The sequence below is a fragment of the Prenolepis imparis genome, unplaced genomic scaffold, assembly GCF_030444845.1.
Source record: "Prenolepis imparis isolate NDT839.2.m4 unplaced genomic scaffold, iyPreImpa1.0 SCAF_3, whole genome shotgun sequence".
NCBI lineage: Eukaryota > Metazoa > Arthropoda > Insecta > Hymenoptera > Formicidae > Prenolepis > Prenolepis imparis.
This window is the reverse complement of record NW_028141161.1, coordinates 6,474,173-6,488,661: the sequence shown is the minus strand read 5'-3', so window position 1 is coordinate 6,488,661 and position 14,489 is coordinate 6,474,173. Positions and strand designations below refer to the sequence as shown.

Below are 14,489 nucleotides of genomic sequence, written 5' to 3'. Positions count from 1 at the left end.
GCAATTGGCTAGAATTTAACCATATGATGATGAAAAATATGTGTTGTGTCAAATATGATCTACATATAACTGAAATGACAACTTAATTAAAACAAAGCTTAATTAGAATTATAGCCCAAATACATGTAATATTTCTGTAAGATTTTATCTATAATTAAACTGATAGATTAAATTTCGAAAATACATGTGCTATACATAATGCAATATATATATATATATATATATATATATATATAATTTGCAAAGCAAAAATAAACTCTAAACTTTTAAACAAGAATTTTTCTATTATGTTTAAAAAATAAGTATATAAATATAGGTTCTCAGAAATATAAAGTTATTCGCTGACTTTGTAAGTGGAACTCGCTAATCAATCTTCGATCGTTAGTTACAATGTGTGTATATATATATATATATTTTTTTTTTTTTAAGATAATACGTATATATAATATATGTATATATAATATATCATCAATTTTCATACTTTTAGGAAAATTCGATGTCGTTATTTTGCGATTTTATAACACTAATTTTTCCGCGGATTGTTTGTGATTTGAAAATTAAGAACTATTCCTATTTAAGATATAAGCGATTGACGAAAGAAGAAAATACTTTCATCCCAAGTATATTTAAAGCGAGAGAGATGAGCTTCACAAGAATTCTTTGATGTATTCCGACAAGCCTGACTACCTCAAGCTCAAACAAAAGCAAATAATCAATCAGGAGAGTCTCTTAAAAGTTTCGGAGTACTATTAGCTGTTCAATGAAGTGAGAAATAAATTCCCATATAATGAAAATAAATTTCGCCATGTATATCTTATTATTACTCATGTGTTATTTCTTTTTTTTTTTACTATTTAAGAATAACCAAACTTTAATGATAATCCTTTTTCTTTTATTCTTCTAACTATTTTTTTTTCTTTTTACTCTCTTATATATTTTCGCTTTCTTCCCTCTCTTCTACATCATATATTCGCTCATCTGAAGACAATCATCACACACACATCAAGCAATCAAACCGACTATTCATACCAAAGATCTATCTGAGACAGCTTCTTATTCTTATACCGATTATTTTATCTACCCACCCGTCGTCACGTGACGAAAAAAGCTATCCGAAGATAATACGTATGTACTATCCACGGAGCTTTCTCGCAAATTTCCGGCCCTTCGTCTAGGTCAGCTTCTTCGCGCACACGTTATATTTACGCGACGAGCAATCGAATTTGATATTTTTTGAAACGATGTTTTCCGCAGACTCGACCAATCACTGACGCGAATGGTAGCACGGCGTTGGTATAACTGACTTCTCTCTCCTGACCCGTCGTGCATGACCTGCACAACTTATGGCAACCACCCGAAGGCGTATCCGTGGTTGGTCAGCTGGTCGACCGCGTTCACTTCCTTTCTTTCTGACTTGCTGCCGCGGTCTCGCGTGTGTATCCGTGTCGTGTCGTGTCGTAAACGACGCTCGTCAATGCCGGCATAGGTTTAGGAAATGGAACGCGCCGGTACCGTCTATGAGATAATACATTCGCCTTTGATTTATGATTGTTCGATGTGCCACATAGTAAAATTGAGTCAGTTAGGCAAAAAGTCGATAGAAAAATCACTGGAAAAATCTTAAAGAGCTTTTCTTTATTACATTAAATAAAATATGAATATATTTAATGAATAGAATAATCTTACTTGTATTTTTTACGTTGTCTTCAAAAGTTTGATTCAATATTAAAAGCATTTCAAAGAATGCTTAAAAGAAAGAGAGAAAAAAAATTGTTCTTTTTAATATAATTTTATTATTACATTGAATATCATATTGTCTTAGATTTAATTAATTTTCAAGATTTTTAGATCGCTGTATCTTCAAGTATTTTGTGTAATAAGATTTCAAAAAAGGTGACAGTTTCTTGGATCTACGACGATGATTACTATCAAGAGTAATGTTTGAATATCTCGCGTTGAATAACTCGCGAGAGGCAAAAAGAGAGAAGAAAAAGAGGATGCTCGGACTGATTGGCACATTATAAACCCCCAACCGGCGTGTAAGAGAAAACTTCAGAACCTCTTAGAGGGTTGACCGTTTATAGGACAGCGGTATGCCGCGACTCACACACTTCGCGGCCGAGTCGACGACCCTAGATCTGGCCTGTCCTAGTATTCCACTACTAGTTGGATATGCACGATATGCTATGCATCGACAGTGACGCAAGTAACGCGCACGAGATATATGGGTGCCGACATCAGATTTATATGGAATATCACCCGAAAATGTATGTGTGTATGTGTGTGTGTGTGTGTGTCTGTATATAATAATTTTAAAAAAATTAACGTGATATACAACAAAGAATGAATACTGACCATGAATTTTATCACCATCAGCAGCGAAGCTCCTTGTTTTCTAATAATTTCTCATTTTTTTCTATTTCAGTTGTTCTCTATTAATTCGACATAATCGTGGATATAAAAATTATAGATTTTTTTAAAAATAGATGTATATATATAGACTGCAAAAAAAACAATGCAATATAATTAAGTAAACGCTTGTTGAGGGGGAAAGTGGACAAGAGCGGGGAAAAGCATTTCGATTACCTGCAGGTAATCTACAACTTCGGTCAATATTGTTGAATTCAGTTGCCCCCTTTTCTCAAGGTGGCTTTTATTAAGATTTCTGTTCAATATACATGTGATATTATTGATCGATTGCGAACGAGTTAAGGATTAACTTAAAAAAATGTAGAGTACTTACAATCAATAATATAGAATACTGACGCATTCCTAACAAGAAATTGAAATTAAAATCAAAATCTATTGTGCAAAACCTTACTTTTATTTATTTTTATCTCTCCGCTAGTCAATATAATCTCAATAAACTTTCTACTAATTTAAAGAAATTAATTTAGAATTTTTTCCTGATTATTCTTGTGATTGAGCCTATTAATGAAGAAATACCTAAAAACTCGAATTAATGCATTTAATCATCAACTAAAAGTAGCTTGTCAAATTATTAAATTAACTCATCAAAAATTAAATAAACCACGCAATAATCTATCTGAATATATTTTGCTCATCTATTTCCACGCGATGTCTAACGTACACAAATACACCTTCGTCTATGAATAAAGCCCTTCTAATTTGACACGTTTTATTCGTATAGTGTTTAAATAGAATAATGTCAATAAAGAGAGACATCGCCAGCAAAATATATAAATAAATTCCGGGAAATCAGATACATACCTAATATTTTCAAATTGTCGCATAAGAATATCGATGAAACTTTAATAAAACAATAAAATCTTTTTGTATACAACACAGAAACGGAAATATTACAAAAAAACAAAAGCTGTATTGATTTAAAAAGAACTCGACATCTTTAATTCGTTCATAGTATAATATCGTGTATAATATATAAATACATCGGTTCTACTCAGCGCTACTCAAATCTACTATTCTTAAAATGCATCAGCAGTATCGATGCAAAAAAATAACCCCGGTACCGAAAAAAAGTTTCAATATTTTGATATATATTAGTATCTCGAAACACCCCAGAGACAAAGTTTCCGACTGCTTACTCATCAACTTCCACGAGCTTGCGTCAGATGGCACAAGTTTGCCAGAAGCGAGTTTATCGCACATTCATAGCCTAACTTGTACTATCATCTATTTATGTGTATCCAATATTTAATGTATATTAAATTGAAAAAAAAAGTTTAATTGATATTTAATGACAGATTAAATCTTCAATCTTCGCAAAAAAGCTTTATGCGATAACACAAAATGCTGTGCATAACACTTTTCGCGAATTATTCATCAGTTATCAGTAATATGAATTTTTGTTTTTTCTATTCTTGTTTCATTATATAATATTTGCCAGTCGATCTCATAATAACATCATTGTATCTACACTCAATCTACAAAAAATCTTGCGTTTTCAGTTAATTTATATAAAAAAGACACATAAGCACAAAGTCTATGATATATTTATTATCGATTAAAAAATCAAATTATCTCGTATAATGTATATTAAGTTTTAACATTTCGCGAATAGAAATCAGCTAGCAGTATTGATCTTCATCTGTCAACCAAGTTCTCTTTCACAGGATATCTAATTTGTCAATTAAGCAAGTGTTCCACAACCAGAGATAATTAGTATTCGCATCAGACAATCATTACCTTCTCCCATGGTCGGGCGATTTCCGTCTCCGGCGCGGAAACATCCTCATCCCGAGAAACGTGCTCCTGATACCAGCGTGCATAATGTGAATCTCTAATCATCAACTCTTTGGATTTTATGAAAAATATCCGTATGATAAACCACCAATACTTGGTGTGGATTGACACGATCTTTAAGCACACTCCAAATCTTTATCATCACGTCAAATCACATGTATAAATTGAAAAAAAAATTGTTACAATCGGAAGATTTCATACAAGTCGAAGTTGCATCGTATCAATAAATTACATCGATTGATCGAAAATCGAAAAACTTTTCGTTCCGCATACGCCTAGATCAGTGTCGAACTCTCACAAATCATAATGTAAATTTCACAAACTTATTCGCACCTAAACACATTGAGCATTTATTATTGATTAAATCACATCGGTAGATCGATTTCTTTCGCGTAGAATGAATTTTAATCGATCACCTTGTCATGTATGTAGATCGAGCTTTCGCCATCGAGCGACAATACTAAGCGCGATTATGCTCTCCAAAATGTGATCTACCAGAGGAGACACTTTCACAGACGAGAGCATCCCGATGTTAAAAATACACCGCGAGCCTTATGTACGTTTCCGAATCGCCGACTCGCCAGAGTTAAAATTGAATATGTATTGCCTATCGATAGCTGATAATTATTAATAGAACGGGAATTAATTATTCAAAGAGGAAATGATTTTAATTAACATTGTACGAGATTGTTCGACATCCGCTTAAAATGTGCACAGAAAAGTGGTATTTCAATTATTAAAACATAAGTCTAAACAGCCTAAACAGAAAAAAAGATGTAATATCCTTTCCTAAGATCGATTAATTATCTGCAATTCAGACTTATTTAATTTACTTGAAATTTGCCATTGGTCATTCATATATTTTGCTCTCGTTTTCCCCACCCACGTATTTCTATTTCTATCTATATCTTCTGCCCTTAATTTACTTCGAGTGACACTGAACCAGGCCACCAAACGGGATCTTTCAAATTGCAGAAATTGGTCGTAGCACCTTTGCACATCTTAGACCATATGATGAGGTTTAATTAATTTAATTTACAACAGAGGAGGGGGATGGTGATCAATTGCGAGAGACAGGAAACTCGATATTGCAACGAACCGAGACGAGTTGAAATGCTTAGTTATTGATCACTTGAGAAATATTGGTCTTCTTTGTGAAAATATCGCATCGTAATTGCTCTATGATATCGCAACTTTCATTGAATTATATCGATTTTATGAAAGTTATATAAACGTACGATGCCTTGATTTTTGGCTACGTAGAATTAATTGTACGTCCTTTGAGTTTCTCTTTTCTCTCTTCTACTCTCTAGTATTTATACTAATGCACTCTACAAGAAAATCTTTCAATTCAATTGACAAAGTGCCAAAAAATTTAAACATAATCAATTGTACACGTAAAATTAAAATCAATTCGAAAACCTGTCTGATTGGATCATAAGCAAATATTCGTGAGTTAATATAATTCCTTAGAATGCGTCCCACGTTCTGGTGGGCGGTATGACAGTTAGTGTATTTTGAAAACGAAGGTAATGTCTCGTCTGGGAACGGCTAAACACACATCAGGGCTGTTCGCCAGGAATAGCAGCAAGTTAAGAAAGTATTCGCTCAACATCATCATTTCGCTATAAATATCTCAACTTCTTACGATGCCATATCGTAAAATTTACATATCTATACTTGTTGCGGCTTTTACGAACATCTATAAAATATTGCCAAGAGGATGAATGTTTTTCCGCAATATGTCTGCAAAATTTTCATGTCCTATTCATCGGTAATAAAGTACCTATACCGAACATAATTAGCGCGCGTATTATTTTACATCCTGTTTCTTCGTGGCATGAATAATTGGAATCTTAATTGTGCAGATATATGTGGTCTCTTGGAATACGCATTATTTACATGAATTCCAGATTGAAGTAAATAATTGAAGCATAAATATACAGTTCCTTCGAGTCAATTTTCAAACATCTCGATTTAAACAACTTTAATTTATATAATTTTTTCACTCGAGCCTTTATGTATTGTCGAAATCTCTTGTGTAAAATCTTTTGGCCTTGATTTATATTGAGAATATAAGATATAAAGAGAAATGTAAAATTATATCTATATCTCTCTATGTTCAGCAAATGTGATAATTCAAAAATGAAATTTTAGCGACAATTTCTTATTATTGCAACATTGTTCTTTAAAGTTCTAACTACACATGTAAAAATATTGAAATACATGGTATTATTTCTTCTAATCGTTAATTTAGCAAAATTAATCGACTCGCTCAATTTGTATAAAAGCTGAATCGCGGAAAAGATTCATTCCGAAAGATCAATAGAGATGTTGCATCTCGATAATCAGGATCGGTCGTCCACTTTACGCACTGGCGCAATGCAGACTGCAACGGGAGGCATGAACGGTATACGCACGCGTAAGTATGAAATTGCCACTGCAATTTCCATCAGGAGCAGGAAACTCAGAATTTGGTCACGTGTGCACGACAATGACGTTAGCCGGATGCAGTCGGCGCGTGATCGATCGCAATGCAAAAACTTCTACCCCCCTGCGCGTGTCCTGCTGATACTTTCTATCATATTATTTAATCCGTAAAATGCGATCATTCCACACAGATTCCAGATCAAAATTCAAACATTTGATCTTACAAAACTTTAAAAACAACACCTTCATTGTCAAATTACACGTTTTCTATTTATGTGAGAATTATTTAATGATGATGTTCTAGAGATACAATCGAAGACAAAAGTTAGCAACGCTAGTTTACACACACGCTGTACATTTTACATAGAGAAAATCGCTATAGTTTCATTTCGTAGCTCTCAGCTGTTTCTAGCGTTGACATAACCTAATGCTTGATGATAATCAGAGAAAAAGCCAGATTTCAATAAGTTATCAATATTTTCTTCTAAACGGTTTAGTGAATATTAATGTAACTTGCAACATTGTTCTTTAAAGTTCCAATTATACATGTTAAAAAATTTAAATACATAGTATCATATTTTTCGATATTTTTAACATAGTACAATCTATATATACATAGTAACGAATTTTCATAAAATTATGTGTAAAACTAACAAAAATTTAAATTGCAATAACTTTTAAATGAGTTAGTGAATTAAATCCAAATTTTGATAGTATAGCTTTAGTATAAAAGTGGAAACAATCTATATAATTTTTATGAATTTTGTACGATTTTTGAATATTTCCTATACATCTTAAGAATTATGAAAGAAATATATACGACTCACCCTAGTATCTCAACGTACAAATAAAATTTAGTAGCTTCACTTACCTGTAACAAAGAAATAAAAGTACATTAGCTTCAAAAAATTTATATGTCTTATATATTTTACGTATTTATATTTTGTCATATAATTTTTCAAATATATATATATATATATATATATATATATATATATATACATATACATCTTTGTTAGTTGTTAAATAAACAAGGTCAGCATTTTTTCATCAGTACAAAATGATTTGTATCACAATTTAAAGAACCAAACAAAGCTGATGCTAAGACGGTCAGTACATATAATACAACCGCGTGTGCCCATTCATTGCACGATTTTTCAAACGAGTGCAAGAGCGAGTTCAGACACGAGCTAAAAAGCGCGCCTTCAATGTGGATAGGGACGAAAGGGGATGCGAAGCGGGGTAGAGCGATATGTCGCAATGCGTCTTGACGTCACCGACGCCGCTAGTAGGTTTCGGGGGTTGGTAGACGAAGAGTGGGAGTCCACGAGAGGCGTGCGGATGCACGTGCATATTGCCAACGAGCTACTGCAACCAGCCATCTGTCGGCTGTCGCAACAAAGCGTACCGTAAGCATGCATCCAACATTGGTAATTCAACCCTATCGCCGGAAAACACGCAGTCAAATCGAGATAATTGAATAGTTGATAGTTGAATAATGATAAGTAATAATTGAATTTATGACAGACGATATACACATCATATCTACAACATAATTATTTTAAAAATTTATAATTTTTTATTTTGTTTTTCAAACATAGTAGAGAAACAGTTATGGAAATTTCTGCAGAGGAAATAAATAAAAAACGTTTATGTTCAAGGATTTATAAGTTATAAATGTTTAAATATCGAAAAAGACAAAATATATTTTCAGTTTCCTTTTAATTCATATGCATGAAAATTTAATTTCTTTTTTCACTGGTGTCATCACCTTTTATAATGAATTCCTAGAAGGCTGCAACCGAGAATTCTTTCGGGAAATAGATTGATTAATTTGACACATACTTCATTAGTCTCGTCGCTATTTTAATATTCGCCCAAAATCGGCGAATACCTGCCTCGCAAGAAGATCGTGAAAGAAAAAATGGACAGAATGAATTATTACCGCTCTATAGATCGGGGAGCATCCAAAACGATATCCTGTGAAATTACGACCACAAAGTTTGCGAGGATAATAGCATGCAAACCTTGGGAAAGATCGACGATCTTGCTCGTTTGGAAACTTTTGTGAATGCCGATGCTTAACGAGAATTCAAAAGAGAGAAGGTTAAGAGTCGTAAGACGACTGTAAAGGACGATGCTATTTTGGTCTCGTCTTCTTTGTTCACCACAAACGACAACTTGGTTTTCGACTGAACCGACGATGTACAATAATGCACGAAAACAATGCATGATTAATTACTAGTTCTGTTGCCATTGCATGCATTTCACGAATGTCATCGTTGCGATGAGTCTTGCAATTGACTTCCAAATTCCAGCATATATATTCGACTATCTCTTTTCACCTAACGATATTCGGAACAAAATTCCATTTCATGAATCTTAGAAAGTATATAAGCTCTAAATTGACACTCTCTTTATTTATGTGTAACATATATTTATATGTAATACTTGTTAACACAATAATATATTATTAATAAATATGTCATTGTACATATAGATATAAGAACGTTATATATATATAATTGGCAAAAAATAAATATACTTTACCAAATATAAAGAGCTGTTTCGCGCAGAAACGAGTAGATGGCTCCACTCATGTTTTGCAGCAAGGGTGCAACACGTGCACTTTTATGATCAATGGTTCTATTAAAATACAGAAAATTTCAATATTTGTCCAACACAGCGAAAGTTTTTTAATTTAACGGTCGATGCAATCAATAACGGTAAAAAATTTTTGATGAAATTTAATTTTACTTTTAATCGATATGTTTCTATTCTCCATATGTGCAAATAATTAATAAATTTAAGCTGTTTCTCTCGTTTCTTATACCGCAAAATAATTCTTATCGATTTGTATATGTATATAATCGATCATCTCATATATTCTTCGAAAACTTCAAAGGAACATCTATCGATACTTCGAGGAATTTATATTGGAAACAACGACGTCGAAAGGCGATCGACCCTGTATCCATACAGCGGCTCAAGACCAATAACCTTTACACCCTTCCGTGGTGCACCACTGCACGCATATGCGTGTTGGCTTTACACTGTGTAAGTGAGCGCGCGCGCGCGCTGAACCTTGTCTAGCACATCTTTATTGATTCATCACGAAAATCATGAATGAACGTAATCTCTTCGATGTCAAATACTTGTCAAGTTTTCTTATGCGTAAAGGAGTAAAATGTTCCATCATCAATGTATCATCACACAAATAATAAACGACAACGAATATTATTAATTAATTAATTAATCGTGGATGGTTAAACATTTATCTGGCAGTCGGCGCGAAATATGAATATGAGATGTAAAATATGAGAAGTGTGAAATATGAGATTCATTTACTTACTAAAAAGACTTATCTCGATTTTCACGATAATCGATAAATATCGTTTTCCGTTAAAGATAAAAATGTTCTCTTGATAACAGAGAAAGAGAGAGAAAGAAAGATTGCTACATGTTAGCTGTCATTAAGTCGTTCAACAGATCGACATCTATCTAGTTTGCTGCGACTAACATTGATTATTATTATTCCTTAAAATCCTAATTGATTATTATTATTCCTTAAAATGCTATTGTTGTTGCTTCCGAAAAAGTGTACCTGATTCATCTGCATTCGGATTGTTTGAAAATTGCGGGTAGATTTTAGGCTATAGCTATTCATTAGCAGGCTCGGCGCAGTTGTATATCGCATGCTGCGTTCACGACAAAATCGAGTTAACAGGAGGAAACTTCCCTCGGGGACTACTTGCAACGATAGCGAAAACGACGTCGACGATGATGGAGACAATGAGATGATAATACCCAAGTGGTGCTACAAAGTTCAATAACAATCAAAGCGCGATTTACTAACTCTTCTAATGACTAATGAGTTATCTCTACAATTTATCCTTACGAATTTATTTCTACAATAAAGATGATTGTAAATTCAAAAATCTTTTAAGTTTTCAATAAATCTATTTTAATATACATTAGATTAGGTTATTAATATTAGTTATTGTTTCTAACTGTAATAATTGATTCTTATTACTTTGAAAAAAAATAACTTAATATTATTTTTACATCTTATAAAAAATATGTAATGTAATGGAGAAATAAGTTTTAAAGGATCGAAGTTATTATCACATCATGTCGTGTATCATGCAAATCATCATGACGTTGATTGCGAGCGTGCTATGTCGATCATTCGAGCTCGATCTCCGTCGGAAATTTTGTACACGCGATCACGTATCGACTAGTCTGCGGAAACCTCGCAAACTTTCCGCTTAAAAAAAAACTTCAAAATTTCGAGGAATCTGCATTATAATCACATTCGCATCAAATAACGTTACATTAAATAATGTCTCTCTCATTTTAAATATAATACATTCATCATTATACATACACGTAAATATATGTATATATATTATTATATTTCTTTGAGAGAGTCTTCTAATTATAATATCCAAAAAATAAAATATTTTTAAAAAATATATATTATTTCTTTTATTTCATTTATTACCTCAATCTGCATTAAGCTAATGTTATCTTCATTAATCGGGATTTTCGTAATTTCAATAATTGTAATCAATTCACTGAAAGAAAATTTCAAATGGCGACGTCTAATAGAGAAATAAATAATAGCACTTTATACCGTTCGAATCTGTTGCTCTGATTCGACGATTCATTAAATACAATAAATTATCGATGGATACGATATCCATCACAGCAAACGCGACGACTAAAAAAATGGGTTAATTATATAATAACAATCTAGTATAATTAAGAGATCTTATCACTCGATCAGATAAATTCTCCTTACATGCTTCACTCGCTGCTATTTTATATTAATCCTTTCATAAACTATTAGTTCATTATATATTATGTGTCATAATATATTGTTATAATATATATATAGTTATAAAATATTCTATACATGGAAACAATACTATAGTAAAAATTACAATATAATTACAATATAATTTTTGTAATCGTGGAATATACTAGCATAAGAGAAATCACAATATTTTTACTTAATAATATTATTATATACATTTTATATTTTACAATGAACTGTTATAATTATTTAATTATTATAATATAATATCATATATTATAATTATTCAATTATTTTATGCACAAAATAAATGTACAATCGTTAAATTTACAATTTTTAGTAATAAATATTCTAATATCGTTATATTCCAATTTTATAATAAATGCTGTAAAAGAAAATGTTTTCATGTAATTTGTACTATAAAATTTTCTTTGTGTATTTTGTATATTACACACGTGCATATATTGCACACGTACATATGCATCTATATATATTTAGCTCCTCGCAAGTGACATTAAATTTTATATATTTACACTTCTTTAATTTATTTATATATTAAGAATTTTAGTAAAGCTCTCGATGTGAAATACAAATTTAAATTTCATTGGGCACAAATTTTTCTTGGTCCGATAACCAAGTGTAATTAAATTAAATTTCACACACACATACAATTCAAAATTTTTATTTTAATAAATCCGCCTGATTCTCCTAAAGAAGCGTAGGCAAAAAAAATATCGGGGCCAAGTTGTTGAATCGAGATCGAACCTGAACCTTTCACTTGTCAAGCGACTTGCTCTCACTAAGCTATTCATATTCCACTTCTTATTTTGCCTAGAAATATATGTATGTTTATAATAATAATGCCATCTTTCAACTGGTGTGAACAATTAAGAATTTCTGTAAGGCTCTCAATGTGAAATATAAATTTAAATTTTAATGGGCTAAAAAGATCACGATATCGAACCAAAAAAAATGTATGCCCTGTGCATAACTGAAAAATTAATTTTCCTTGAAACTGATGCATTACCATCTACGTCTGACTCTTTCTAGCCCGTTAAAATTTAAATTTATTTATATGATTAAACGATTTATTTATATGACAAAAGTAGAGCTTACAAAAGTGTCAACATTAATCAAATAAATCGCGTGTTTAACCATAAGCACAATTGAGAAATGATGAGAAATAATTATATTGAAACGGTGCCAATTTCAACTGGTAAGAAAAATGGCCAAATTCGATCGATCTAAAATGGCAAATATAGACGACTAAGGGTGAAAACCCATGCAGCGGAATAGCAGAACGCGGAACCAGCGGATCGCCAATCACCGAGTTATTCCGATAGAACCCTTCGTCGAGCTCTATGGGAATAATTCCGTGATTGGCGATCCGCTGGTTCCGCGTTCTGCTATTCCGCTGCATGGGTTTTCACCCTAAGACCGCAAGACAACTTTTTCATCGCTCTCTAACTTCGTTTTCTCGCGTCACATCGTCCGCTCTTTCCCTAACTTTTCATGAACTTTCTATTCATTCATCGAGTGGCGAAACTTTTCCACAGCAGCAAATTGTGTCCGCTATATGTGAAAAAATCCCGTATCCAGTCTAACAGAAATAAGATACAGCTATCTTTCTCTTTCTTCCTCTCTTCTCCAATCCCCCCCCCCTTTCTCTTTTTCATTTTTTCTCTTTCTTTCTCTTCACATTACACACATATTGATAAGCTTCATTACATATACAATAAAATGAGTGAAAAACATAAGTATATAATAATATTTTTTATACAAGGTGTTAAAAAAGTGTCGCATACGCTCAACGCTATTCGATAAAGAATAAAAATTTAAGAAAAAATGTCTAATATTATTTTTTGATGCGATGAATAGTTTCGCTCCAATTAATTATTGAAATCAGTCAATCAGCACGGAGCTACAAGAGAAAGCAAACGGTGGAGCGCGCGAAGTAAGAAAGAATTTTCCGAAAAAATTATTTAAAGGGAAGCAGTTTGCTCAAATGCGAATTTGGCCTCATGAAATTTATACTTTAGGTCTTATTTTTTAAATTCAGACAAGGAAAAATTATTCATCGTATCGAAAAATAATATTAGGCATTTTTTCTTAGATTTTCATTCTCTATCAAATGGCGTTGAACGTATGCGACACTTTTTTAACACCCTGTACTTAAATGTGCAAATATGTAGAGAGTGTTATTAGATATATTCTATTCTCTTATAATTAAATCTATCTATTAAACTATATCTTTTTACGTGCTTTATATGTATATCTTATACGTTAAAAACATATATTTCGCGGCTATTTTCTAATTTTCACTAAAAGTAAATAATATATTATTGTTTCTGTACATAGTATATACTGTATATATCCACGAGTATGTGTCTGTGCGTGTGTGTGTGTGTGTGTAATTGTTTACATATTTAATATCTTATATTAATTTTTTTATGTGAGTTTACTTTAATACTTTTGTATATAAAAAATAATGAAATGAATTAATATAAAAAATATATAATTGTCTGTAAAAAAGATACGCAGCAATTATCTTGCACTTTGTAAATGCAATGTTACACTTATAAAGATAGGATCATCAATCCAATTTCATTTATTAGTAAAAAATGTAAAAAATATTTCAGTAAAAAAGTGAGTACTTCACATGATATTTCACATTTAATGTCGCAATATGTCAAAATAACATATGAGATATTTTACAAATTATCTTTTTATGATTCTATCTTAATTCTTTTATATATTAGGTCTGTGGATAAGTTCCTAGGATTAAATTTAAATTACGCTAAAATTTAAATGCGTAATTTTTTTTATTAGTTCTATTTTTACGTTAATATTGTTGGTTGATCTGCATTCGATCTTGCATGTAAGTACAGATCGTAATTGAGTTAAACACATTTTTAACTTAATTAAAAATGGACATCATAAAAGTGCACCGACACTGTATGCTGCATTATTTTTAACGCGGAAAAAAGTACTGATGAAATAAACAGAATTACTTATA

At 31.8% G+C, this 14,489-nt stretch overlaps 1 protein-coding gene across 13 annotated transcripts in view; it reads right to left on the bottom strand.

The window, feature by feature from the left end:
- Positions 1–325: 325 nt before the first annotated feature.
- The window catches only part of LOC145933929 (uncharacterized), a 44,436-nt gene continuing 30,272 nt past the window's right edge, over positions 326–14,489 (bottom strand). For all 13 annotated transcript variants that reach the window (XM_083033989.1, XM_083033988.1, XM_083033990.1 and 10 more), the window contains one exon: positions 326–7,525. In XM_083033989.1, the coding sequence (XP_082890115.1) occupies positions 7,478–7,525 (48 nt within the window). In that variant the 3' untranslated portion in view covers positions 326–7,477. The remainder of the gene's footprint in view (positions 7,526–14,489) is intronic.